The sequence below is a fragment of the Ailuropoda melanoleuca genome, chromosome 3, assembly GCF_002007445.2.
Source record: "Ailuropoda melanoleuca isolate Jingjing chromosome 3, ASM200744v2, whole genome shotgun sequence".
NCBI classification, from domain to species: domain Eukaryota; kingdom Metazoa; phylum Chordata; class Mammalia; order Carnivora; family Ursidae; genus Ailuropoda; species Ailuropoda melanoleuca.
The window spans coordinates 98,383,034-98,410,098 of NC_048220.1; the positions used below are offsets into that span (position 1 = coordinate 98,383,034).

The following is a 27,065-nucleotide window of genomic DNA, read 5'->3' on the forward strand; positions in this document are numbered from 1 at the left end:
GGGCGGGGGGGGGGGGGCGGGGGAGGAGGTGCGGGGAGAGAGGAAGGGGGCTTTGCAGTGAGAAGGCATCAAAGATTAATGGATGGCTTTGCATCGCAGTCTGCAGTAAACAGGAAACTAGTTTGAAAGGAAAGGAGAGGACTGTGTGTCTTTATTTTTTAAAATACGGACTGTGCCGTTCTACTGAATCTTGAATCATGCCCAAAGGATGAGCTGTCTGTGCTGCAGTCGTGACCCAGGCTGAGCGCCCAATGGCAGAGATAGCAGTTTTTATTCCCTCTATCTGGCCCCTTAAGAGTTGAAAAGATGGTCCGGTTATTCAGAGTGGACTCCATATCTTTACCACTTTGGAAATACCGAGAAACCCACAGGATTGCTAGTAGTTTATGTGGAAATCAGGTACATACAAAGTTAGCTACCAATAGTGTGGGAGTGGGAAGGACCAGCTATATTTAAAACGTGCCAATGCTTATGTAAGAAGTGCGTTCTCCTCCCGGGTATCTCGGTTTGGGGCTGAGTTTACTTATGATTTTAGCCTCTAGTTTTGCCCTCTAACATTTTCAGGGCTTACCATCTTAACATATGGACAGCCGGAAAACCTTTCTTGAGATTGGTTTTAGCGGATGGTAGATTTTTTTTTTTCCATTGGATTTTTTTTCTTTTGATGGGAGAAAAAGGTGTAGAAACTTCCAGCCTTAAATTTTCTGTTGTGCTGAATTTAAAATTGGATCATACAGCCTTTTTTTTTTTTTTAAGGAGTTTATCTAGGAGATGTGAATACCCTTCTTTTTTTGGTAAGATCGAATTTTCTGTTTTTCTTGACATAATTCTTCAACAGATAAGCTATTACTTTAAAAACGTACATTTTCTGAATTGTTCAGGGTGATTGTTTGATTTCTTCATATTTAAAACCAAACACAGTGTTTTCAGGAAAGTGTAGAATGAGACTCCTGTGTTTCCTAACCCACAAATATGAATGGTGAACTGTGCAACGTTATCCTGGTACAGGACATTACTGTGTAAGTAGTGATTGCTGCTTCCAAGCCTGAGAAAGTAATTTAATGAAATCATTGTGGTCCTGTTTCTGGTTAGCATTTGTTGAGTCTTTTTTTTGCTGTTTTTGGAAAGGTGTTTTTTTTTTTTTTTAAAGCTGTTCCACTGTGAAAAGCATCTTTAAGTTGGAGTCACATTTAGTTTACATTACTTGCTGAGACGTTGTTTTGGCATATTATTTTCCCAGTTCTTATAACATTTAAGGAGGAAATATAAAAATCTTTCATGTAGGAGAAAATTTGTGTAACTGTGCAGGGCAGGAAGTAGCTTATATATTTGGCTGTAGGAGTGCCAGGGCTTTAAATTTTCTTTGCATTCAGGTCCTCTGCTTATTTTTGTTTGTTTTGATTTTAAGAGAATTTTAAGCTTCCTTAAATATGGAATATGCTCATTAGCTCTGGTAATAAATCTCGGAAAAAATAAATTAGGCTTGAACTAAACATCATAGAAATATAATATTTTTACCCCAGGATAGAAATCTCCATTTTTACTTCATGCTTCTAGTAGAGTGGCTTGGCAAATGTGAATGATTTCAATGATTTTATTTTTTTAAAGATTTATTTTGTTTATTTGAGAGAGAGAGAAGGGGAGAAGGAGCAGAGAAAGAGGGAGAGAGAATCTCAAGCAGATTCACTGCTGAGTGGGGAGCCCTGAGTGGGGGCTCCATACTAGACTGGATCTCAGAACCCTGAGATCATGACAGCCAAAATCAAGAGTCAGACACTTAACCAACTGAGCCACTCAAGCGCCTGATTTCTGTGATTTAAACAAGGTAGTTTCCACATTTTGTTTAGATGTTAATTTAGTGGGGGGTGCTGCAGTGTAGTGTATTTATTTGTGATGGTGATCACCCTATCTATGTGGCTCTTACACTTTAGAAAGGTTCAAAATTACAAAGTTTGGGGGTGGGTTTTTGTTTTTTGTCTTTCCACAGCTTTTGTGGGTAGCATTTTAGACTTTTTTTTTTCTTTTTTTTTTTTTAAGTAGGCTCGACATCCAGTGCTGGGCTTGAACTCACTACCCTGATAACAAGACCTGAGCTGACATCCTGTCAGATGCTTAACTGACTGAGGCACCCACCCAGCTGCTGCCCCTTGTGGGTAGCATTTTAGATTTGGTTCTCCATTTATTGAGTTTGTTTCCCTCATGTCCATATACAGGGCCAGCTTGCCAATGACTTGCTAAAATAGCACTCACAGAAATGAATGAAATGTTTAGTGAGCAGTAGAGTTGTTATTAAGTGGGCATATTTCATTCTATCCAAGGTCCTCCTTAATTCAGACATTTGAGTCTTGGATTTACTGTACAGTAGAATTTGGGGATCATTCTCTGATATTCTTCTGTAATGAGAGCTTTAGGAATTCAAGATTTTCTTTTTATTCTATTTGTGAGGCAGGAATAGTGGTAATTGAGTGGGAATTTGTCCCTTCTGCTAATGGACCTCTTTTGTAATAGAGATGATCTTCCATAAGAATTAGGGAGATTTTCCCCCCTAGTTCTTCAGATCTTGATTTCTGATGCAGGACTGGTTATTTGTTTAGTTTAAATTTTTTTTCTTGACCCTATTGAGAGCTACAAAAAATGGTGAAAGTGGGTACATTTAAAAATAGCAAAACATTAAAAAAGGGGAAGGCTCCAAGTCAGATGAAATAAATGTAGACCACAAGTAGTAACTCAGTAGTAGTCCCTACAAAAGCAGTAGTGATTTATTTTGGATTCTAGAATATGGGAAAAGAGTTACTTTTCCATTATAGTATAAAGCCTGTCAGTGATGTTATTATCTCAGTCTGTGATGATTTTCACACATGACTGGTGGTTTGTGAAAAAAATCTATCGTTTGTGTACTTTAAAATAAACCAAACTGAGTTATCTGTTTGACCACCTGAGTAAGTAATGTTCTGTGTATTTCCTTAGTCATCTAGATAGCTTAGATGTATTAACACTTTTTACAAAGGAATTTCTTTTTTTAATCCCCAATAATGGATATTCTACAACATTTGGCAAACAGAAAAAGAAGGGAATAAAAATCACCTTAGCCCTACTGTTGAAAGGATGTTAATGTGATATTTTGGTGTATGTCTTCTCAAAAATTTTTTTTTAATAATATCATGAGCTTTGAGAAATTGAGGTTCCTGAATGGTATAATTTGCAATAAATTTTGATTAGAGTTTTTATTTTTCAGTGCTTTTTTCTCCTTTGGACACAACTATTCAGTTTTGATTCTCTCACAATATTTTTTTCTTATGTAAGAAAATTGTTCAAGTGGTCTTGTTCATTTAAAGTAATCAGAATTTAGTGTTTATTTATGAAAATGTTTATTTTGCATTCTTAGGATATATCACTTTTGAGTAATGGGAATGATACATGGTCTTTCAATGATCAATACAATGAATCAGTTTTTCAGTGAAAACTTGTAATAATGGTTTGTCAAGTTGAACTCCTTTTTTTTTTCTTTTTTTAAACTGAGCTAGGAAGCTATGAAAATTAGAGGGTAAAATGGAAATACTGACAAATATTTAACCATAGCATAGCAATCTGTCACTGTAATTTTCTTCAGAAATAAATGTTTTCATTTGTCCTGTAATGTCTGAAATTACTGCCAAAGCTGGAAATTTGTTTAGCTTTCTCAGCAAAATTCTTAAAAGGATATTGTCAGAGCCAACAATCCAGAATTATCATTACTCTTAAAATTGTCTTTAACCCACATCTGTTTGCCTTATTCTCTCATAATTCCTTGGATTAATTTAAAGCTCTATCATATAAAGTAGTGTTGCACAGAATTGCCCTTTTAAATAATGGATTGTCCTGGAGATCTTTTACCCCCCCCCTTTTTTAAATTCCATTCCTGCAACTCACCAATAGCTGAGCAAAGACGGGCTGCAAACTCCAAAGCCTGACTTCTTCCATGTGCCAGCATATCTGAATCACAGGAAGAATTTGATGAGCATTATTTCCCCACTTTGAAGGCAGATTATGGGAATTTCAGATGGAGATTTTAACTTTAATAATTCAAGGAAACAATATTGCAAACTATGTTTTCTTTACCTGTATCATGAATTCTCTGAATTATATCTATATTATGTAAATTCAGTACTTCAGTTTTGGTTGTAAGTAATACAGAAAAGGATAGACTGTGAGATGCTGCAATCTAAATATGTAGTTATCAAATTTTTATTGACTAGCTTAGGCTTTTTCATATAACCACTTAAAATTTACTGTTTTTAAAGAGCTACATAAATTTCAGTTTTATAGGAGTGAATTTTTCCTTTCAAGTTAATTGGACAAAAGCTATAGTATTATTAGGGTGTTTTATTGCTAGTGCCTAGAGTTGGAGTTAAGCTTTTTAAAAATAAATTTTGAGGTCTTAACACTTAATCAGATTGGGAAGACCTGAAAGAGTCAATGTGAAAACCCAATACAAGGATTATTTTATGAATACCTGGAAGTAGTAGATGTGGCTAGAGTTTTATACGTTGTTACATAGTTTTTGTATAGTATGTGACAGAGCATTAGATTCATAAGAGGATATCTAAAAACTATTTGAGGTGACTTACTTTTATATATTATGTCTCCTGAATTTAGGTCTGCTCCAAGAAAAAACATGGCTGCAAAGGAAAAACTGGAAGCAGTGTTAAATGTGGCCCTGAGGGTGCCAAGCATCATGCTGTTGGATGTCCTGTATAGATGGGATGTCAGCTCTTTCTTCCAGCAGATCCAAAGAAGTAGCCTCAGTAACAACCCTCTTTTCCAGTATAAGTATTTGGCTCTTAATATGCATTATGTAGGTAAGTGTCTACATTACCTTTTCTTTGTTCTTCTTCTTCTTTTTTTTTTTTTTTAAGAGAGAGAGCACATGTTGGGGGGTGGGGCAGAAAGAGAAGGAGGCAGAATCTTAAGTAGACTCCATACTCAGCATAGGGCTCCATCTCACGACCCTGAGATTGTGACCTGAGCTAAAATCAAGAGTCAGACGCTTAACCGACTGAGCCATCAGGCACCCCTATATTACCTTTTCTAATCCTTTAGTGACCATTCTGATTTATGTCTTTGTAGTTTTTTAAACTCGAGTAAAATGAAATTTGGTTACATTGAGATATCTGATATAGTCATTGATGAATGCTTAGGAATCTTATTTGTAGTGTAATTTGTCTTACCATTACGTATGAGTTATTAGGGCTAGAGGAAAACAGACAGCGTTGAGTTTATTTTACTGGATGAAGCTAGAAGGCAGAAGGAAACATTTTAGATTTTAATATGATAAAATGTAGATAATAAGAACTACCTTTCCAGACATTTGGCCTGTTCTAATTTGTCTGTTTTGGATTTTGTTTGTAATTCAGAAAGCTTTTTAAATGCAACATTCTTTATCGTTCCAGAACATTAACATCAGTTGAACATAAGGCATTTATTTCAGTTAAATGAAATGTTGGAAATGACGTTTATAATATTTAAAAAAAGTACTCCTTGAAATTTAATTGATATGATTTGGAGTTAGCAGTAAAAGCAATATTGAGAGGTTTAAGAAGTTAAAATCAAGAAATATAGGCAGGAGGGGTGCTTGGCTGGTTCAGTCAGTAGAGCATGTGACTCTTGATCTCAGGGTTTTGAGTTCGAGCCCCTCCCCCTTGGGTGCAGAGATTACTTAAAAATAAAATCTTAGAAAAAAGAAAAGAAAAAAAGAAATACAGGCAGGAAACAGATAAAGATTAATCAGGAATGAAAGTCAAGATCCTTAATTTTTAGGTTAATTTTTCATTTATATGTAATGATAGCAATAATACGTTTTCATTTGACATTGCTATTGCAGAACTCAAGATGGGGTTTGAATGATGTACTATAGTGTTGTAATAATATTTTTATTATTAGAATTGCCCATGCAGGTATATGTTTCATAAAATTGTGAAGGGTTTGTCCTGTTTCTGTGAGATTCGCTTTTATCTGTAGAAGGACTTTTTGGGTTCCAGAGCTTAGCCCTGAAAACCCCTTACAACTAGTTCTAAGAGATTCCCAAGTAAGCCATTGTGTGAAGTATGGTATAGTAGGAAAGGCAACGCACTAGAAACAGAACATCTGGGTACAATAAATTCATCCCTTTTAGGTGGCACTACCTTGGGAAATTCTGTGAAATGAGAAGGTTCTTTTATGCTGCAAAACACTATAATTCTCACCCTTTTATTAAAGGCTTTGTGTGTTAGCCAATTTATGGAAAATAATTCCAGTCTGTTATAGAAGAACAATTGGGTACTTGGCTTAGATTTTTAGCTTCATCAGCAAAGTAATTCACACTGTGGTTTAAAAAAAATATGCTTATCACATATATTATTTCTGAATAGGTTGAAATATTTATTTTAAATACCGCTGCCTAATAACCAGAAACATTAATTTTAGAAATTGAATAGATTCTTGTACATCGAAGTTCATACTCTGGCTTCTAACTTTGGGGACTCAACTGAGCCTTCTTAAATACACTTACTACATGCTGTGGTAGAATAAGTTCAGTGATTACACGAGTAGACATTTTCAGCTTGAACAGTTTTTTGGTTAGAGTAACCTCTGTCAGAGTATTTAGGTATTATTTACATAATGTTCCAGTTTTCCAAATTTCACCCTTAAATACTTCTTTAAAATTCTTACTTTTAAAAATTAGTAATGTATTTATACATTTATTTATGTTAAAAAAATCAAAACATAAAAACATAAAAAGTGTACAAAAGTAAGTTCCTCCTATCTCTGGTCATCCACTAAGTTTTCTGAGCCCCAGCAAATAGCTATTTTTATTTCCTTGTGAAAAAATTTTAAAGTTATTTTTATGTACATATGTCAATATAAAGATATTGGCAAATATAAATATGTAGTTATAAATGTATGTATGTCTTCCTTTTTGTACAGATGATAGGATAATATACACTGTTCTTGACCTTTTGTTTGTTTTAACTTAATGATGTATCACAGCCATAACTACTGCTTTTAGATATTCGTGAAATAAAGCTTTGTACTCTGTTTTTATGTTGACACTTTCTGTTATGCCACATTTTAAGATCCTGATTAAATGTTAAGGCCTCATTCTCCCCGCAGCCCTCCAGTTCTGTTTTGTGGTGGCATAGTATCCTTGTATGGCTATACCATAATTTATTGAACTAATTAATTACTCTTTTGGTGGACACTTTAGGTAGTTTTTTCTGCTTTTTTCATTTAGTGTTGCACTAAATAATTTTATATAGCTATAATTTTGATAGGTGCAAATATAGCCTTGAGATAAATTACTAGAAGTTTCTGTGTTAAAGAGTATACACATTTGTAATATTGATCGATATTGCTCTCCATAGGGTTTTACTGTTTCGTACCTCTACAGACAGTGGCTGAGAGTTCCTGCAGTTTTACATCCTTATCAAAACAGTGTTATCAAACTTATATTTGGCTACTCTAGTAGGTGAAAAATGGATGTGTTCTAACTAGTTTTAATTTGTATTTCTCTTATTATGAGTGAGATTGTATTTATTGTATTTAAGAAATATGTGTGTTTCCTCTTCTGAGAGTTGTCAGTTCATGTCCCTTGCCCACTTTTCTATGGGATTTTAGCCCCCCCTTTTTTTCCCAAAGGCACAGGCAAGGATTTATTGGGGCTACAGCTCAAACTGAAGGGAGACACAGCATCAACAGAGAGTAGTTAGGCTGGCCTCCTCTGGATTTTAGCCTTTTCTTGCTGATTTGTGGGAGTTTGGTATACATTAGGGAAATTAGCCCTTTGGGTTGAAATTATTGGGTTGAATTTCAGTTTGGGTTGAAATTGTTTTTTCCAGTTTTGGTTGTCTTGATTTTGGTTTATGATTTTTTTTTTTTTTGACATGCAGAATTTGTTTTTAATGCGGTCGAATTTCTTTTTTTATAACTTAGAATTTTGACTCAGTTATTAGAAAAGACTTCTCTATCAAGTAGAGAAAGACAATTATCATGATTTCTCTCGTCTATGGAACATAAGAACTAGGAAGATCGGTAGCGGAAGAAAGGGATAAAGAAGGGGGAGGTAATCAGAAGGGGGAATGAAGCATGAGAGACTGTGGACTCTGGGAAACAAACTGAGGGCTTCAGGGGGGTGGGGGAATGGAATAGACTGGTAATGGGTAGTAAGGAGGGCACGAATTGCATGGTGCACTGGGTGTTATATGCAACTAATGAATCATCGAACTTTGCATCAGAAACCAGGGATGTACTGTATGGTGACTAACATAATATAATAAAACATTAAAAAAAAAAAGACTTCTCTATCATGTATTATTCCATTATTTTTGTTTCATTATTTACACCTTTGCTTTACTTAGGATTTGATCTGCATGTACATTGTGTTATAGGTAAAAATTTTTTCCCCAGATAACTATCTGGTAGTCTCCATGTATTTATTAAATAGTTCAACTTTTCCTATTATATACTAAATTATCACATCTATTTGGTTTCATTTCTGAATATTTTTTTCTTGTTCTTTCAATGAGTGGTATTATTGAATATCTAGAGTATATTTTACTGTCTGGACTTAGTCCTTTCGTTGTTTTTTATTTCTCTTTCAGAGTTTTTCTGATACTGTTTGCTATGTGAACTTTAGAATTACTTAGTTTAGGTTAGGATGAGATAGCTTAAAGATGCTAACTCTTCCTTGTGTATGAACATAGAGACCTTTCCTATGTTCCAGATTTCTTTTGAGCCTTCTGGAGTGTTTTAAAGTTTTTATTATATAGGTCTTGGGCATTTATTGTTAAGTTCATTCCTAGATATTTTATTTTTTTATTGCAATTGTGACTCTCCCCCCTTTTGTATCCTTTAATTGTTATTCAGAGCTTTCAGAGCTTAAAAATCAAAGTAGGGTGTGGTTAAAGGTCATGTTTATGGAGTATAATTGTACCTTCAAATGGAGAAGCTTTCCAGCGTGGGTCCTGTCTGAGAACAGCAAAAAGAAGTGATTGTTTAAATATATTTGGTGGAATATTAATTATAGAACTGTTTCGCAAAGTGTAGGATATAAAAAGGGAAATATAAATAATATTGAGAAGGCAGAGTGGGGCCATTTGTGGAAAGACCTGAAGACATATATTAGGTATTGCACTTAATTTGGTAAGTAGTGATGGGTCAGTGAAGGATTTAGAGCAGGTGAACTGCATTTTAAAAGCTTGATGAGGTAGTGTTATATAGGCTGCTGGATTGGTGGGGGTGGGGGAGGGGCAAGTAGAGAAACCAGAGGTGTAAGAAGACCAGTTAAGATTATAGGCAAGAGGTAATGAGAGCCAGAATTAGCCTTGTCGATGTTGGAAAGGAAAGAGTGGATGTGAGAATAATTCCATTGAAACTGCAATCACTAAAATGATTAGTGACTGACCTAAAATGTAAAACTCAAGCTTCATTTGTGTCCTCATTCTGCAGACTTTCCCATGTTTATGAATTTCTTGACTGCTTCCTCAGGACAGTGTTTCTGGATTCTTCTTTCTGACCATTCCTTCTGATTCTCTTGCTACCTTAAGTGTTGATAGGGCCCAGAATTTGTGTTTAATTTTGATCTTTTGTTGTTTTTGTGATCTCACATAGTTTTGGCTGCAAATCTCTATCACCACTTTCCATTGTTGTTTTGACCACTCTAGTCTGGGGTTAGTGTCCCTCCTTTATTATCCCTTGGCACCCAGTTCATACCTCTACCATAGTACTTATGCTGCATTCTAAGGGTCCTTGTGCTCCTCTGCCTTCTTAACTAGATTGTGAGCTCCTTTAAGGTAGGAGTGGGGTTGTCTGTTATCTCAGTATTCCTAGCACCTAGCTAGTGCTTGGTACTGAATGGATTTCTAATACTGTTAGACATCTCCACCTAAATATTCTATAGATACTTCAATTTATGGTCCCTGAACTCATCATCTTTACTTTACCTCAAACCTCCTCCTCCTTCTGTTTCCTATCTTAATAACAAAGCTGTCCTCTTGATTACTATCCAAGCTTAAACATCAGAATCATCTTCACTTCCTTGTTCTCAACCATTCACCTATAGATCACCACTAAGACTTATTTAAATATCTCATAGTTGACCCTGCTAACTCCATACCAAAGGTGCTGATTTATTCCAGGTCCTCATTTTTTTTCTCCACTACTAAAATCACCCTTAAATAGCTGAAATTCCTACATTTTGTTAGGAACATTCACTAATGTTATTTTAGGTAGGTCATCATTGTTAAAGGCTGCTGGTCTTGCGTTTTAATTATAAATTACTATTGTGTTAGCTTCATCATTATCAGTTGAGTTTGTTGTGGTTTGTTAGAGCGCATAGTGATGCATATTTGTGTCAGCATTAGTTTTGGCCTTTATTTTTCAAGTAATTAGATTATATACATATTTTAGTTCAAATAACTTCTTCATACTGTTCTTGCTTTAGCAGAATTCATAATTGCTTAAGAATCTTCTTGTATGATATATTTTGTTGTTATCACAGGGTTATTTTTCCACTGGAATGTGAAAATGGGGGTAGAGGTGAGGCATAGGGTTTTTGTTGTTTTGTTTTTTGTCTTCTTACCTCACCTAGAGTGTATCTAAAGAATTTGAGAACTGTTGGCCCAGTCTGAACTCCGTATTATTGTGTACGTTATTGAGGCGTTAGTCACCAGTTCTGTCGACATCATCTGCCAGTACTTTTTTATTTACAACCAAGTTCTAGTGTAGCCTACAGAGATTATTGTTTCCTGAAAATATCCCTTTTTTTTTTTTTAATTGTTTTCATGCCCATTTTCTTTTCCTAGAATGCTGCTGCTTTTTTTTAGCCTGGTAAAGATCATTCAGCTTTCTAGGTCCAGGTCAGACTTAATCATTTAATCAACCATAGCTTTTCTAATATTTGTTTAGTGAAGCACCAATATTGTATCATATTTTCGTCCATGTTTATTTTTTCACTAGACTGTGATTACTTTATTCTATGGATCTTCCATGTTTAGGAATGCATATGGGTCACACTTTACATGTAATAATTGGTTGAGTGACTGGATAATCAAAAGAATGAATAAATCAATATGTTCAGTCTAGAGAACTTGGCAGCTGTTTTATGAGGTGTGCATGAAAAGGGAAAGATAAAAATATCTGGAAAGGAAAATGATAGTTCATTAAGAGAGAATTTAAGGAGAGGTTTCATGCAATAGATTGAATCCTTCAGCCACAAACACTAAATGCTTGCTTAATATAATAAACATCTTTTTAAATATCTCTTAAGTCCTTTGAGATAGGGATTAACAAGATAAATTGGAAAAATTATTTTAAGAAATCAAAAGCAAATAGAAATACTTATGTTAAGTTTCTGTTGGATTGTTCTTCAAGTTAGGATGTATAGGAAATCTGAATTCTGCCTCTTTAGTCCCTAGCATATTGCTCCTGTTTCCGTAGCTTTAAGCATGATTGAGTCCTTAGCTTTAAGCATGAGAGGAGCATTGGGTACTAAGAAGGGATATCCGTGCCCTAATGAAGACTCATTTAATAAGTGGAAAATAGTTATAGAAGATTAGACTGGAACCAGATTTTGCAAGACCTAGAGTGTCAGACTGAGAAGTTAAGAATTTTTTAAGGTTTTAGAGCAAGAGAGTTGTCTAGATGAAAGGGATGGTTTTGTACTCAAGTATAGGATGGATGAGGATGGAAAGAGACTACAAGAAGAATAGCAGTTAGTATACTGTCATATTACAGAGTGGACTGGAATGGGGCATAGGGACTGGAAAGGAAGGGTGACATGGAAGACTCCGCAGGACTTGGTGATGACAGAAAACATGACTGGGTTTCAGTCAGAGTGAATGGAATTTAAGAGAGAAAGAAGGTGAGCTAGCCTGTTGAGGGAGGAGGGCGGGAGCTCAGTTTGTACATGTATATAAGAACATTTAAGTGGTATGTGTCCCCAGCATCATGAGATAAGAAATGTTTGCTTAGACTAAGAAATGATTACTTTTTCATGTATGCGTAGTAGGTAGGTTCTCAGTATTCTCATTTGGAATGGTGTATTTAAAGCAACAACATAAATTCTTTGAGCTAGATACTTAAAAGCAGTTGTTCAGGGACTAAATTTCCTAGGCTCATTTGGGGGAATAAAAAGAAAGTGGAGGGGAGAATTTGGAGCTTTAAAGGAAATCCACAGAGCCAGTTTTGAGGGTGATTGCTTCAGGAGCTGGGACAAGGATAAGCAAGATGTTTTAGATTTGACAAGTAGGCAGTTGTTGACTTCTGAGGTTTTTTTAGAGTGGAAGAGTAAAGAGGGCTTGTAGAGAGTTTGTAGATTATAGAGGATAAAGAGGGAATAGTGGATGGTTAGAAAATGGAAGCATTGGTAGAGAGAGTTTATAACATTTGTCAGTGGAATGAGAAAAATAGGTAATAGAAAAAGAAAAAATCAACACAAAGAGATGTTTTTCTTTAGGATTGGAGGAGAGCCCTGTACATCCTTTGAAAAGATAGGTGAGCACTGGTGTTAGGGGGATGATGGAAGATGTAGGAGATAGAGGGTGTTTAGGAGTTGGAAAAATAACATCTTGAGTCAAGTGGAAGAGGCAGCATTAGTAGGGACATTAAGGACAGTTCTTCCTCTGGGACTAGAGAATGAGAGAATTGGTGTAGAACAAATCAGTGGACATCAAGGAAAGGTAGATGATGAGAGGAGTCCTTTTGTACCTTTGTGTGTGGTCTTGATTATAAAGTAGAAAAATCCACAAAAAAAGTGAAAAATGCTTTGTTTTCAACAGATAATCCATAGTGATTTTTACTGTATTAAACTTGCTTTGGTAGTGAAGTAAAGAACCTCAGAATTGTTGAAACCTAATTGGAAATTACTTCAAGCTCTTTTTATTAGTGTAATTAATTGGGAGACAAAATTAGAATCACATTGTATTTATTATCTCTTTTTATTTCTACTACAGGTTATATCTTAAGTGTTGTGCTACTAACCTTGCCCAGGCAGCATCTGGTTCAGCTTTACCTGTATTTTTTAACTGCCCTGCTCCTCTATGCTGGACATCAAATCTCCAGGTAAAAATGTGACCTTGTTTTTGAAATGTATGACTGAATTTAAAGTTTTTCATTACTGAAAACATGCTTTTCATGAACACTGTTAAGAAGCTGAGGCTTTACTAAGTATCCAAAACAGTTTTTTTGATATTTGTTTCCTAAGTAAATATTGCTGTGTAGAATTAATAGCTGGGGTTATGCTTCAAATTTTATTTCTGCTTTTAAAAATGATCTTAATATGAAATGGGCTTTAAGATTATGTTTACAGAGATACTTAGGAGCTTTTCTATATTACCTAAGAGAAGAATTTCCAAAGACAGGCTATAGAACATTTTAACAATTAGGGACTTGATATCCTTTCATCATTTTGGGAAATCAGTTTATGCTGCTTGAGAATCTTATTTGATGAGGTTCATGGTATAACCCAGAAGTTCTGCATCTTTAGTAATACTGTGTTTGCTTAGGTCTGCTAGTCCTAAATTTTAAGACTGTGGTCTGCCGATGAAAATGAACTTCCTACTTTGGAACAGAATGTTAAAATACAGGGGAACTAAAAGCCACACAGTAAATGTAATGGTGTGTAAGTAAATTTGGAGGGCATAATTTCTTTTCTTTTTTTGAGAGAGAGAGTGCATGTGCAAATTGCAGGGGTCGGGGGGAGGGAGAGAATCTTAAGCAGATTCACGCTCAATGTGGTGTCCCATGCGGGACCCGATCTCACAACCCTGAGATCATGACCTGAGTCAAAATCAAGAGTCAGACACTTAACTGACTGAGCCACCCAGGCGCCCCTAATTTCTTTTGTCTTGATTGAAATGTATAACCATAATGAGATATACTCCCATTCCTAAAAAGAGTGATGGTTACTTTGCATATATAACAAGATGTAGCTGTTTGAGGTCTAAAAAACAGATTTTGGTGTTGGCTTGAAAATCTTAAAATAGCGTTTTTATATTACTAGAATTGAATGGTTGACATAGAAACCTTTTTTACTCTCTGATTATAAAATAACACTGTTCATTGTAGATGACTTTTGGGAAATACAGAAATTTAAAGGCAATAACAATCACCTGAAATTATATCACCCAGAGATAGACCTGTTAAAATTCTGGCATTTCCTTCTGTTTTTTTTTTTTTTTTTTCTTAATACTTTCCAGTTTTCACCACTTTGGTGGATATGAAAGAGTGAAAATAACAATAGTCACTGACTCTTGGCCCTTGTTGTTGAGGTAGGACCTTCATCCTCCTTAATACTTCATCTGGTTTATTTCTCAAAGTCTCCACAGTGTTCTGCAGAAACTCAGTCTTCTTACATTCCACTCCTCTGTTCCTGTCTGGTCAATTTCCTCTGCTCAAAATGGTACCTGGAAAGGGGTGTTTTGCTCGTTAACTTCTGTTTTGCCCAGGGAATGTCCTCGGGTGTCAAAGTTGGAAAATCTGGAGCTGCCAGAGTAATACTGCATGTCTTGTAATCCTAACAGTGCTTCAGACTGAGCTGTGTTTTACTCTAAAGTGAAGACATGAGTTTTCTTTTGTGTCACACAAGTATGTCCCTGTGTCTTGGACTTCTTCACGGGAACATGAAGTAGATTTGTAGCATCTTTCTCCACATAGTTTAGAATGGGAGTCCAAGGGCTAGTACTAACACAGACAACATGATGTCCTTCCCATTGCAGCACCACCAGCCCCAAACCCTGACACAGTCTGTTCCTGTGGCCTTACCCAGGACACCTCTGAATCTGAGCTCAAGCTCAAAGTAGAGACACTTCTCTAATTTTTAAGCAAAAATTTTGTGTATAGAGTATAATACAGTAGAGCATATAGGCTTCTGATTCATCATTTTTGTGTGTAGATGAGTGCCTTGCCACCTACGAGTGCCATGTCTTTTGGATAAGTGGACAGGTGACTGGAGTTTCAAATTCCATGTTCCTTATTTACTACTCTATACCTCAGTGTCACTTATTAGAAAGATAGTTCTCAGCATAATTTTTGACCTGTAAGTGCTCATATAAGTGAATTTTTTCCTTTTTTTTTTTTTAAAGTTTTTAAATTCCAATATAGGTTTAACATACAGTTTTATATTAGTTTCAGATATACAGTATAGTGATTGAGCAATTCTATACAGTACTCAGTGCTCATCATAAGTGTACTCTTTAATCCCCATCACCTATTTCACCCATCTTCCCTCCTCCTCCCCATAACCCCTCTGGTAATTTTCAGTTTGTTCTCTATAGTTGAGTCTGTTTCTTGGTTTGTCTCTTTTTTCCCCTTTGCTTTGTTTTGTAAATGCCACATATGAGTGAAACCATATGGTATCTGTCTTTCTCTATTTTGCTTAGCATTATACTCTCTAGCTCCATCCATGTTGTTGCAGATGGCAAGATTTCATTCTCTTTTATGGCTGAATAATACTCCTGTGTGTGTGTGTGTGTGTGTGTGTGTGCACACACACCATATCATCTTTATCCACTCATCTATCAATGGACACTTTGACTTCATCTGTAATTTGGCTTTGTAAATAATAATGCAATAAACATAGGGGTGCACATATCCTTTCGAATTACTGTCTTTGTATTCTACTATAAATACTCAGTAGTGGGATTACTGGATCATAGGGTAGTTCTGTTTTTAATTTTTTGAAGAACCTCATACTGTCTTCCACAGTGGCTGCACCAGTTTGCATTCCCACCAACAGTGCAAGAGGGTTCTTTTTTCTCCACATTCTAACCAACACTTGTTGTTTTTTGTGTTTTTGATTTCAGCCATTCTGACAGGTGTGAGGTGAATCATAGTTGTGATTTGTATTTCCCTGCTGATGAGTGATGTTGAGCATCTTTTCATGTGTCCATTGGCCATCTGTATGTCTTCTTTGGGGAAATGACTATTCATGTCTTCTGCCCATTTTTTAATTGGATTATTTGTTTTTTGGGTGTAGTGCTCAATGAATTTTCTATTTTAGAGAGCAAGAGCTCAAGTGAGTAAACGGGGGGGGGGAACAGAAGAAGGAAAGGGACAAGCAGACTCCACACAGACCATGGAGCCTGCCATGGGGCTCCATCCAATGACCCCCGAGACCATGAACCAAACCAAAATCAAGAGTCAGATGCTCAATCTCCTGAGCCACCCAGGTGCCCCATGCTCAGTGAATTTTAACATTCTCATGTTTTGTTTTTATTGTGCAAGGCAGTGTTTTATGAGCATTCTTTAAAAAATGACTTTAAATCAGAGTACCATGAATGGTACAGCTATATAATGATAGCCTTTTAGAGTTGATGTGATTTCTTTGATTAATCTTCAGAATCCTAAACTTGAAGGTAAAGGTATGAAAATTGTTGCTTTTATTAGTTACAGTTCTGGGTGAGAAAACAATGATCTTGCCCTTTTCCTCATGCTTTTTTGGTTTCCATGTAGTTTAGTAGTGTAGTGATGGCTGAAAGCATGTAGCTCTATTTTTATATACAGTATTACCATCCAGGCTTTTTTAGAGGTCAGAATTCTGTTATTTAAGGATAAAGGGAACCCTGACAGTGTCAGAGGTAAAGGCAAGCCTTTTTCTGACCTTCTTCTGGTGGCAGTTTTTAACTTTTGACTTTTAACTTAAGGGAATGTTTCTTCTAATGTTTAAAGTTTATTTTTATTATTAGAAAATCAAACTTATTTTAAATAATAAAAAGAATTATAATAAGATTTCACAGTGTACAAAAACATTTTCTGTTTTTAATTTCATTTTGATCCTTATTAATAATCCTTTTGGATTTGTAGAAGAAAAAACCAAAGTGGGCAAATAGCTGGGAAGGAACAATCTCAGACTTTAACTTGAATGTAGGTTTTCTGATTGCTAGCTTATTCCTCTTAGGGAGGCAGCATGGTTAGTGAAAAGAAAATGAGTTTTTAGAATCAGACTGGGTATGAACTAGTTTCCCTATTTAGTGAGTATGTTACCTTGGTAAGTTGCTTTTTTGAGAATGTAAAGGAAGATAATGCCCATTTTGTAGAGTTAGTTTTGATATTAAACTAACAAATTTGAAGAAATGGCGTGTTTTAGAATTTTCTTAGCATAATGTATACTATATGGTGCTATCTCATGAAAGGTTAGCAAAGATGTGTTACCCTTGAATTATTCATACTATGTCACATTTATAAATATTGAGGCTTGAATGTATTACATTTATAAAATTTTAAGGCTGAAGTTTTTAGTTTTAAAAAATGTAATGGTTCAGATTTCATGTGGCAGCTTCATAAGTATCTTTTTAAAAAAATAACAGCTTTATTGAGATATAATTTACATACCTATCTCAAGGATATAGCTCAATGATTTTAGTACATTCACAGAACTGTATAAACCATCACTACGATTGATTTTTAAACATTTTCATTACTCCAAATAGAAACCCTGTACCCATAAGCAGTCACTTCCCATTTTTCATCAGTCCCCTTCCCCTCAAGCCTAGGTAACTGTCAGTCTATTTTCTGACTCTATGGATTGGCCTATTGTGGACATTTCATATAGACACAGTATGTGGTCCTTTGTGCCTGGCTTCTTTCACTTAACATGTTTTCAAGGTTCATCCATATTGTAGCATGTGTCAGTACTTTTTCTTTCCAAATCATATTCTGTTGTATGAATATACCACATTTTGTTCCTCTCTCTATTGATGGATACAGGTTCTTTCCACTTTTTGGCTGTTATGAGTAGTGCTGTGAACATTATGGGTGGGCTGTGTGTGGACATACTATTTTTCTTGGGCATATACTTTGGGGTGGAATTGCTGGATCATATGGTACCTGTGTTTAGCCTTTTGAGGAGCTGCCAAACTTCTTTTCTTTTTCTTTTTCTTTTTTTTTTTTTTTTTAAGATCTTTAAGTAATCCCTATACCATATGGGGCTCGAACCTATAATCCCGAGATCAAGAGTTGCATGCTCTACCCACTGAGCCAGCTAGGTGCCCCTGCCATTCTGTTTTCTAAAATAATTGTACAGTTCTTACCAACAATGTGTGAGGGTTCCAGTTTCTCCATGTCCATGCCAACACTTGTTGATATCTGTCTTTGTTCGTATAGCCATTGTAGTGAGTGTGACGTGATATTTCATCTGGTTTTGATTTGCACTTCCCAGATGGCTAATGATATTGAGCATCTTTTCATGTGTTCATTAACCATTTGTAAATCTTTTTTTTTTTTTTAGAAAAATGTTTATTCAGATCCTTTGCCAATTGTTTAATTGGGTTGTCTTTTATTGTTATTATTGAGTTGTATTACATCTCAATTCTAGATATAAGTCCTTTATCAGTTATATGATTTACAGGTATTTCCCCCCATTCAGTCTAGTTATATCAAAGCAGAGTAGTATGGTACTAAGAAGAAGAATCAATACTTGGATAATTAAAAATAATTAATTTGGCACTTCAGAAACTGGCTATATAAAAAGTCATTGCAAATTGAAAATTTCATAAGCTCTTGAAAAGCTGGGTTTCTGTTTTTGCTTAAGACATGTACTCAAATAGGGGCACCTGGATGGCTCAGTTGGTTCAGCGTCTGGCTTTCGGCTCAGGTCATGATGCTAGAGGCCTGGGATGGAGCCCCAGGTTGGGCTCCCTGCTCAGTGGGGAGTCTGCTTCTCCCTCTCCTTCTGGGCCCCCCATCCCGTCAAATAAATAGATCTTAAAAAAAAAAAAAAAGACATGTACTCAAATAATGAAGCTGATTACCCAAGTGAATAATTATAGTATTACCAAGTGAATAATTAGAGTATGTCTAGGATGGATATTGCTTGTAGTTTAGAGGAGTTAAACTTTAGAAAATCCGTGGCCTCATTTCATATAGTATGAACATTTAATTTTCTATTTGATATTTCAGTTTCCTTAACTCTTAAAATTACTAAACTGTTTTTTTCATTTTGAGTGATATAAGGAATATATTTTCCAGTATCAATCCTACTTTAAAATTGAGACTATCCAGAACTGTAGGGGAAAAAAGAAAAACTCGACACTGACATGACCATTCCTATGAGGGTGTGGTCTTGATTTACATCACAGTTGTGTGTTTTTCTCTATAATTTTTAAACTCCAGTATTCTTAAATTCCCTGTTTTATTGTTAGATTTATGAACCAACATGTCAGTTTTGTATGTGTATAAGTTGAATTAAGAGCCCATGGGTTTCACAAGATTGGAAGTATACTCCTTTTCAACCTGGTCTCCAGTATGTAGGTAGGGTTTCAAATGTAAAACTTTCCCAAGACTTATTTATATTTAAAATACAGATAATTAGCTCCCCATTTCATAAAAGTTTGTCTCATTTAAGGTTTCTGTATTACAGGACTATTAGCCTTTTGGGCCAGGTCATGCTTTGCTGTGGGGGCAGCCTTGTGTATTATAGGATGTTAGTGCCTCTGCTCCCTAGATCACAGAGCACCCCCTCTCCAGCAGTTATGAAACCACAGTGTCCCTAATTGCCAAATGTGCTTTCCTGGGGAACAAAATTTTCCTCAGTTGAGAACCACTGCTGTTAAATAAAGGAATTGTTAAAATGAATTTTATCATATACCCCACTTTTAATTTTGACAGGAATGAAATTGACCCATTTCAGTGTTTGATACATTTTCTTCTTTTGAACATTATCAGCTACAGACACTAAGTATTTCAGTAGGGGGGTCAGAAAGAAGCTAAGAGAAGCAGGGTAGCAGAGATGATTTAGATAATTAAACCCTGGGTAAGTGAACTATTCAATTACCAGCACATTGTTTAGGGTGTAGTAGGTACTCAAAAACAGGTGTTAGAACGTCTCAGTATCTGGGATCCCTTAAATTGAGCAGTGCCTTTGTTTGCACATATTGCATGAGATAGATTTGAGAGCTCACTACTTTATTCCCTGTAAAAGTAGATTAGGTTTCTTTGGAATTAACAGTTTGAAAGCTTTAAGTGGCCAGAATGTACAAATTGTTCTAGGTTGTTCAGGTTGCTTAAGAGATTGTTATAAGGTCAGTTGGTGAATTGGTAAGCTTCTAGATTTTGTTATTTATTTTTTATAACTTGTATGCTTCTCCTTACAGCAAGAATTTTTCAATTGCAAGCTATCCTTGAGGCCCTCTTCATATATCTCACACATTCTTATGCCCACAGACAGTTTCAGTCGCTCAAGAATAGGCTAGCACAGGGGATTAGAGAAGTAGATTTTCAAAGTGATTAGTTTATTAGTGCTCAGGGGTTGATCGTTAGTATTGCACAAATTGCACAAATGAAAAAAGTTTAAGAAAGGAAGGATTTTTTTCATTGTTAAGTAGACAGCAGGGATTCTTGCTTCTGACCAGCTTAACACATTTTATTATTTAAATCTTCTAAATTAAAAATAAATAAAAGCATTAAAAGAGCTTTAAAAAATCTTCTAAATTGAAAAATCAAACACTGCTTTTGAACATTTCATCTGATTTAGTCTTGAAATAGTTATTAAATTTTGTTAAAAATTAGAATTTCATGGCTCTTGCATCACATTAATTTTTGGCATAAAATGACTCATGGAATTTTGCACAGTTCCTTCTCTGGATCCTTCTTATTTGGCTTACTGTCTTGTTTATTTACATTGTGAATGACCCACTCTGTTGAGAGACTTGAGTAATCAAGTTTTCATTGTCAGCATGGAATGCCATGAAGTTGTTCATAACTTAGATATAGAGATCTTTGTTCAAACGATCCCTATTACAGCTCTTCTGTATAGTTTGGGATGCAATGTCCAGATTCTTCTGTCAGAAGGGACAGCTCATTAGTGGCTACTTGGTTAGACCAGTAGTTCAGCCCTCCCAAAGCCACTGCCCTGGCTCTGGCAAGCCAAGCTCGGCTGCTGGCCCAAAGAGGGACTACAGGCTTTCTGTGCCTGGCTGTCTTTACTGAGGTGAGGCTTACTGGTGAGTCAGCCAAACGGGGAAGATTCTGAAGGACTGTCTTGATAGATAGGAGTTGAGCAAAAGAGAAAGAAAGGGTCTAAGGTGCCTAGAGAAGGTTTTAATTTCTGTGATAGGATGATTGGTTCGGTGTCTCAGGTCGCACATTAATGGGGGACGTTACAGCATTGAGGAAAGCTATTCTTAGGGTCCTAGAGGAGAGCAGCAGCACAGAGAAATAGTGGGAGGAAGCTGTTTAACACCAGGGTGTTGTCATTAGGGCCTAAATGTTGATTATTCTTCTGGAAGACAGATCTCCCTAAGTGTCCTGTAATCTTGTCAAATCACAAAGTCATGAAATACGGAGACTGAAAAAGAACTAAAAAGAAAATAATTCTCTGTTTTTACAGCATTTATCACAATTGTAATTAATTTTAGATTAATTTGTTTAGTGTTTGTTTCTCCTCCTGGTTTGTTAAGCTCCATGCTAACAGGATTGTGTCTTCTTGTCTGCTGTAGTACTCCTAGAGTGTAGCAGTGTGCTAGCAACAGTGTATGCAGTAAATTCTTTTTGAGGTTAAAAGAAAAAGTATAGAGAACGTTAATTTTCCTTACAAATTTTGTTATGTTGAAGTTAGAATTCTTAAAAGAAAGCAGCTGTGAAAAAAGAAGATAAACTGAAGTAGGCTAGGAAATAATACAAAACAATTAACAAATGTTTCAACAATGAGAAATTCTAGAATAGTGTTTGCTGAGTTATATATAAAACATCAGTAATATGATGACAAAAGCATACAAGGGAGAGAAAGCATGTTTAGGGAACGCAACTCTGCAATTCCCCCCCCGCCAGATCTCCTGGGGCCTGATCCCTTTGGGAGCAACATTTGCCTCTTCCCGGGGGTAGTGCTCTGGTGGGCACCTCCATTCCCTTTTTATTGAATTCACATAAAATTAACCTTTAAAGTGAACAATTCATTGGCATACATTACATTCATAATGTTGTGCAACCATCACCATTATCTAATTCCAGAACATTTTCATCACCCCCACGGTAAACCCCAGTACCCATTATGTGTCCTTTCCATTTTCCTACCCCCAGCCCTTGGCAAGCATCAATCTGCCTTTTGTCTTTGTGGGTTTTCCCTCTTTGTAATTGGACCTATTGGAGAGGGATCTGCTGTGGCCACAAAGAAACTATTTGTCTTTAGAAGCCTAGTACTCAGGTTAGAGCTCTTTCAAATATAAATTTCTTTCTCAAAGACTTCATAAATGTTAAGTGGTATTTATATGTGTATTTTATTTTAAATTTTATAATTCTCTAAATTCTTCAGTTTTCTGTCCTAAAACTTCATAAAATATGATAATTCTACATTGATGGTTACCTAGTAATGTCGTAATCAGATGTGTACACGTAATTTGCATGTGTAGTAGCATTTATGCCTCTCACAGGGTTTCAACCACTGACCTCTAGATTGGGTAGTCCTTTGTTGTGTGGACTGTCCTATGCACTGTTAGATGCTGTGGTAGCATCTTGATCTGGGTGCTCGTAGCAGCCCCAATCCTTCTAAATTATGACAACTTAAAATGTCTCCAGACATTGCAAAATGTCCGTCAGATCAACCCTGACGGACCCCTGGCTGACCACCACAGCATTAAAATCATTCTTCTTGAGAATTTCAGTAAAAAGACTATTAGCATATTATTTGCTAGAAATAGTCATCATAGAATGATAGAGGAGAATTGCTAAATCACCCATGAATCTAGGTCCATTATTGATTTTTATAATTGCCCCCCAAACTACTTCCATTCATAAAACATATTTTAGTTTTTAATTTTGATTTTTTTGGCAGTACTTTCCTTGTGGATTATGCAATGGTCATTTTTTTATTTGGCTGTGCTGCTACACTGAAGGATTTCAACTTGATTGCCTAATAGGAAGTAATTTCATGGAAAAAGTAAATACAGCCGTGGGTTCAGAAATACTGGCCACATTGAAACTGTTTTAAATAAAATGAATAAAGCATTCAATAATTGAAGAAAAGGAGAATTTTTTTTTACACGTTTCCCTATCTGATATTGAAAGAACTTAAGACCATAGTCTTCTAATGTTACTACTTAGCTTATTGATAATAAGTTAAATTTTCCCTTCCTGTGCTTCCTGGATGTGCACTGAAAGTTCTGTTTTCTCAGTGTGTAAAGGGTCTTTCCTATTTAAATCTTGTTATTTCCCAGTAATCACATGTTAAATGAATTAAATTGTAAAAGGAATATTTGATGTGATTTAAAATTTGTTTCAAAATAAATCTGTAGCCTACTTACATATTATAACCTTAATTATAGATTTTTTAAAAAAAGATTTTATTTATTTATTTGACAGAGATAGAGACAGCCAGCGAGAGAGGGAACACAAACAGGGGGAGTGGGAGGAAGAAGCAGGCTCATAGCGGAGGAGCCTGATGTGCTTGATCCCACAACGCCGGGATCACGCCCTGAGCCGAAGGCAGACGCTTAACCGCTGTGCCACCCAGGAGCCCCTAATTATAGATTCTTGATAGAGTCAAAAGTGATAGTTTTTAAGGATTGTTCTGCTGTGAGCCAGTTTTCTAACTAGTTTGTGATTTACCTGTAACTAAATGCAATTGGGGATAAAACTTTGGGGAAAATAATGTAGGCGGGATGGTGGAAGAGAGCCAAAAGAGGGGAAATTTGATGTAATATTATTGGGTATTATCAGTTAAGTAGTAGGGTTGAGGGATGGCTTCTCAACTGGTTTTTTTTGTTTTGTTTTGTTTTACTGGGAATAGTTTTTAATAAGGCCTTGGGAAGAAAGAAAATCTCATAAAGTGGAGCTTTGGCTGTCTTTTCTACACAGTAAAATTCACTTTCAGTAAATTCTGATCCAGTGCATAGAAGAAAGAAAGGAGTCCATCCTTACCTAATTCTTTATACCTAAACTTTTTCTTAGCATACATGTGGAGACAGATGTTACTAACATAGCACACTACTTATAAGAATACTGTGCTTTAGCTGCTTTTTTCTCCGTATGTGCTTGGAATGTATCTAATGCATTTTTACCATTTTACTTACTTAGGGACTATGTCAGGAGTGAACTGGAGTCGGCCTATGAAGGACCAATGTATTTAGAACCTCTCTCCATGAATCGGTTTACCACAGCCTTAATAGGTAAATATTATGAAAGAATTAAAAGTGTAGGTGGGGACCAACCAGTCTTACTATCTTCTTTACATGCTTAAAATCATATATGGCCTATAGTTGCTTGTGTTTTTTAATGCTATTTTAACTATTTGGAAGGTTAATAAAGCTAATTTTTACTTTGTAAGATTAAAATTAAATATGTAATGTTTTTAAGTTATTTATTGTTATTGAAAGCCATCACTATAGTCAAAAATAAATTGCCAGAAACCTCAAGAACTTGAGACACAATTGAAATATTTAGGTAGCAGGATGTTAAAAAATAGGAGTGTTGGCTAAGACCAAAAACCAGTATAGATATAGTCTTAAGTGACATACTAGACCCTACCTATCGTGACAGAATTGCAAAAAAAGAAGTGAGAGAAAACCTATTTTGTGACTCTTAAACTCACCCATATAGGGAGTGATAAAATGTTGAATGTTGGAGATTAAGGAGGATTTCTGTAGAGACCTCTTTTCTCTGAAATACCCTCCCAACCGTTCACATGTGGAGAATTCAGCAGTAGACCATTTGGAGAGTCACATGTCTTCTGTGGCTTGGGGGGTACTGTGAACTGGTGTCTGACCTGCTCCTGCGAAATCTCAAGCTGCACCATCTAAAATTAGCCACATGCAGCTTTTGAGCTCTTGAAATGTGGCTAATCCAAATTAAGATATACTGTAAGTCTAAAACACCCAATTTCTAAGACTTAGCACAAAAAAGGATGCAAAGTGTCTTGTTAATTTTTTAATGTAGGTTGTTTATATGATAATTTGGGGGGCATATTAGGTTGAATAAAATATGCTGTTAATTAATTCCACCTGGTTTTTTTTGTTGCTATTTTACTTTTTAAAAGCCTAGGAGAAGTTTAAGAATTACAAATGTGGCTTGTATTATAATTCTAATATGATATCAAGGCCAACAGTGGGCTGGCTGGCTGTTGAGTTTTCTGACTATGGACATAGTGAAAATGTCTTGGGGGAGTTTTCTTGTATCTTCTAATCTATGTAGGCAAAGGGTATTAGTTGCCTGTGAACTAGATAAGGGCCCCAAGAGTCTATGGGATTTTTTGTTAGGTCCTTCTAAGAGAGCCTTTAGAAGGATAAGAAGACTCCAATGGGGATTGAATTTCCAGGAGTTAAGCAAAGAACCAAAAACAGCCAGAGGAGGGTACATAACAAGCACTAAGGGTGGGAGAGCCACAGTGTTGGGAACAATCTCAGAAGAACCCATAAAAATGCACAGGAGAAAAGCAATGAGATTAAAAAAACATTGGGGGGGGGCTACATATAGGAAGGGGGTGGAGGGGCCGAGGGAGAGAGAATCTTAATCTTAAGCAGGCTCCACCATCAGCGCAGAGCCCAGTGCTGGGCTTGATCTCACAACCCTGAGATCATGACCTGAGTGGAAATCAAGAGTCAGATGCTTAACCGACTAAGCCACTCAGGCACCCCAAGGGGATTTTTTTATGCTCCAGCTTCAGGTGCACCCACACCCTATCATTGTTAGGAGCATAGTCGAGTAAGGATTTCCTACTTCCCCTCTCTCCTTCCCTACATACTTCAACCCTGGATAAGTCAGGAAGAGAGGGCAATGGTGCTGTCAGAGAAAGAAGATGAAGCCTGCCATAACTTTTCCACCTCTCTCACAATTGTGGGTTTTCAATCTGTAGTCCTGTAGGAGGCCTGAGCTAGAGTAAGGGAAAAGCCTTAATGAAATAGTGTTGGCTATTGTTCAATTGAAACTGTGTAACCTAAGCTAGAGTAGAAAAGTTACAGGACTTGTCTCAGGGGCAGGAGAATGCCAGTCTTCACAGAATGGATTTTAAAAGACAATAGGAGAAAAAAATAATGTTGCTTTATGACTGCATCCTAGGATTTTGTGTATTCAATAGTGGTAACATTCAAGTGAAAATACAGCTGACCCTTTAACAACATGGGTTTGAACTGCGTGGGTCCACTTAACAATCCAGTACTGTAAATGTATTTGCTTTTCCTTATAATTTTATTAATAAAATTTTCTTTTCCCTAGCTTACATTATTATAAGAATACAGTATGTATTACATATAAAATACAAAATGTGTATTAATTGACTGTTTATGTTATTGGTAAGAATTCCAGTCAACAGTAGGCTGTTAAGTTTTTGGGGAGCCAAGCATTTTCAACTGTGCATGGTGTTGGCACCCCTAGCCCCCTTGCATTGTTTAGATGTCAGCTAGGTTATTTTTTTTTTTATATTTGCTAGGTTACAAAGCTTGTCAAGTATTATTTTTTATTGTGATGATACAATATAGTATAGAAACATTCCTTAAATTTTCCTGTCAGTGGCTATAATATTGTTTCCTCAACTAATATTCAATTAATTGGAAATAAAATCCATAAACTGTTAAGTACTATCTTTTCTTCCAATTTGGATTTTGAAGGTACTTTCTGCTCATTTCTTCCATTTCATTAAAGAACTTTTCAATGAAAACCTGAGTAATATTGATATGCCATCATTTCTTAGAGTTGCAGACTTCTTGGAGCTATTTCTAATAGTGGAATCCTGACATCCAGAGATTATTGTGATTTTGATTTATTCAGAATTACTAATTGGAATAGGCACATCAACTTAAACAACTTCTAGTTCTTCTGGAGCTGCAGGAAAGATTTCCACTCCTTTTTTCATCTAAATAGGAGAAGTGGTCTTCTCTTAAAGAGAATGATAGCCTATGAGTCATATTCTTCTATGAAAGAAGATAAATGAAGCCTGTAACCCCAGAGTTGAGCACTGAATGTGCTGGCATAGACTTAGGGGAATTTTCGGAGTGTTGAGGAAGTTTACATCATGCTGAACAAGGAAATTTAAATATCACAGCTATGAGTACAGTGACAGAAGTAAGATATGCCAGAATGAAAATTCCTAATCATTCCTAGTATTAAAGCATTTCCTCCACGTACTTTCT

The 27,065-nt window shown here is 35.9% G+C and overlaps 1 protein-coding gene across 3 annotated transcripts in view; it reads left to right on the top strand.

The window, feature by feature from the left end:
* The window catches only part of RNF145 (ring finger protein 145), a 60,829-nt gene that overhangs the window by 1,435 nt on the left and 32,329 nt on the right, over window positions 1-27,065 (top strand). Inside the window, exons 2-5 of one of the 3 annotated variants that reach the window (XM_011219357.3) lie at window positions 757-794; window positions 4,636-4,838; window positions 12,966-13,074; window positions 24,019-24,110. In XM_011219357.3, coding sequence (XP_011217659.1) covers window positions 4,655-4,838; window positions 12,966-13,074; window positions 24,019-24,110 — 385 coding nt within the window. In that variant the 5' untranslated portion in view covers window positions 757-794; window positions 4,636-4,654. Of the gene's footprint in view, window positions 1-756; window positions 795-852; window positions 1,020-4,635; window positions 4,839-12,965; window positions 13,075-24,018; window positions 24,111-27,065 lie in introns of those variants that run through there. The other 2 variants (XM_019794921.2, XM_011219365.1) reach the window with 2 other exon arrangements.